Source organism: Morone saxatilis, unplaced genomic scaffold (genome assembly GCF_004916995.1).
Source record: "Morone saxatilis isolate NCDOM2014 unplaced genomic scaffold, NCSU_SB_2.0 Contig18, whole genome shotgun sequence".
Taxonomy (NCBI): Eukaryota; Metazoa; Chordata; class Actinopteri; family Moronidae; genus Morone; species Morone saxatilis.
The window spans coordinates 1,857,281-1,857,633 of record NW_023339740.1 but is presented as its reverse complement, the minus strand read 5'-3'; the positions used below and the strand labels follow the sequence as shown (position 1 = coordinate 1,857,633).

At 33.1% G+C, this 353-nt stretch overlaps 1 protein-coding gene across 1 annotated transcript in view; it reads right to left on the bottom strand.

Moving 5' to 3' along the window:
• LOC118328071 (dihydropyridine-sensitive L-type skeletal muscle calcium channel subunit alpha-1-like) overlaps positions 1–353 on the bottom strand; it is a gene marked incomplete at its 3' end in the record, with an annotated part of 19,139 nt that overhangs the window by 7,049 nt on the left and 11,737 nt on the right. The window contains 1 exon segment of the mRNA XM_035661675.1: positions 134–240. Within this exon segment, the coding sequence (XP_035517568.1) occupies positions 134–240 (107 nt within the window).

Below are 353 nucleotides of genomic sequence, written 5' to 3'. Positions count from 1 at the left end.
TAAATAGTTTTGCTACAATAATAGTGCCATACATATGTTATTTATTAAATCCACTCGCCAACGAAATAAAGAGTAGAGTTCTTTGCATGAGAGTGGAAAGAAAGGATGAGGTATATATTTGGACTCCACTTACTCCATGCCCATTGAGAGGAGAGATACACTGACTACCAGAAGATCCAAGATGTTGAAAGAGTTCCGGCAGAAAGACCCTTTGTGAAGAATGGCACCGTATGTTGTCATCTGAAAACAAAAAAAAGTACCAAGAATGAAGTTCCTCTTGTAGTTATAATGTAAATACTATAATCAACAATAAAAAAAAAAATTATTGCAAAAAAGAAATAACAAAAGGTAAA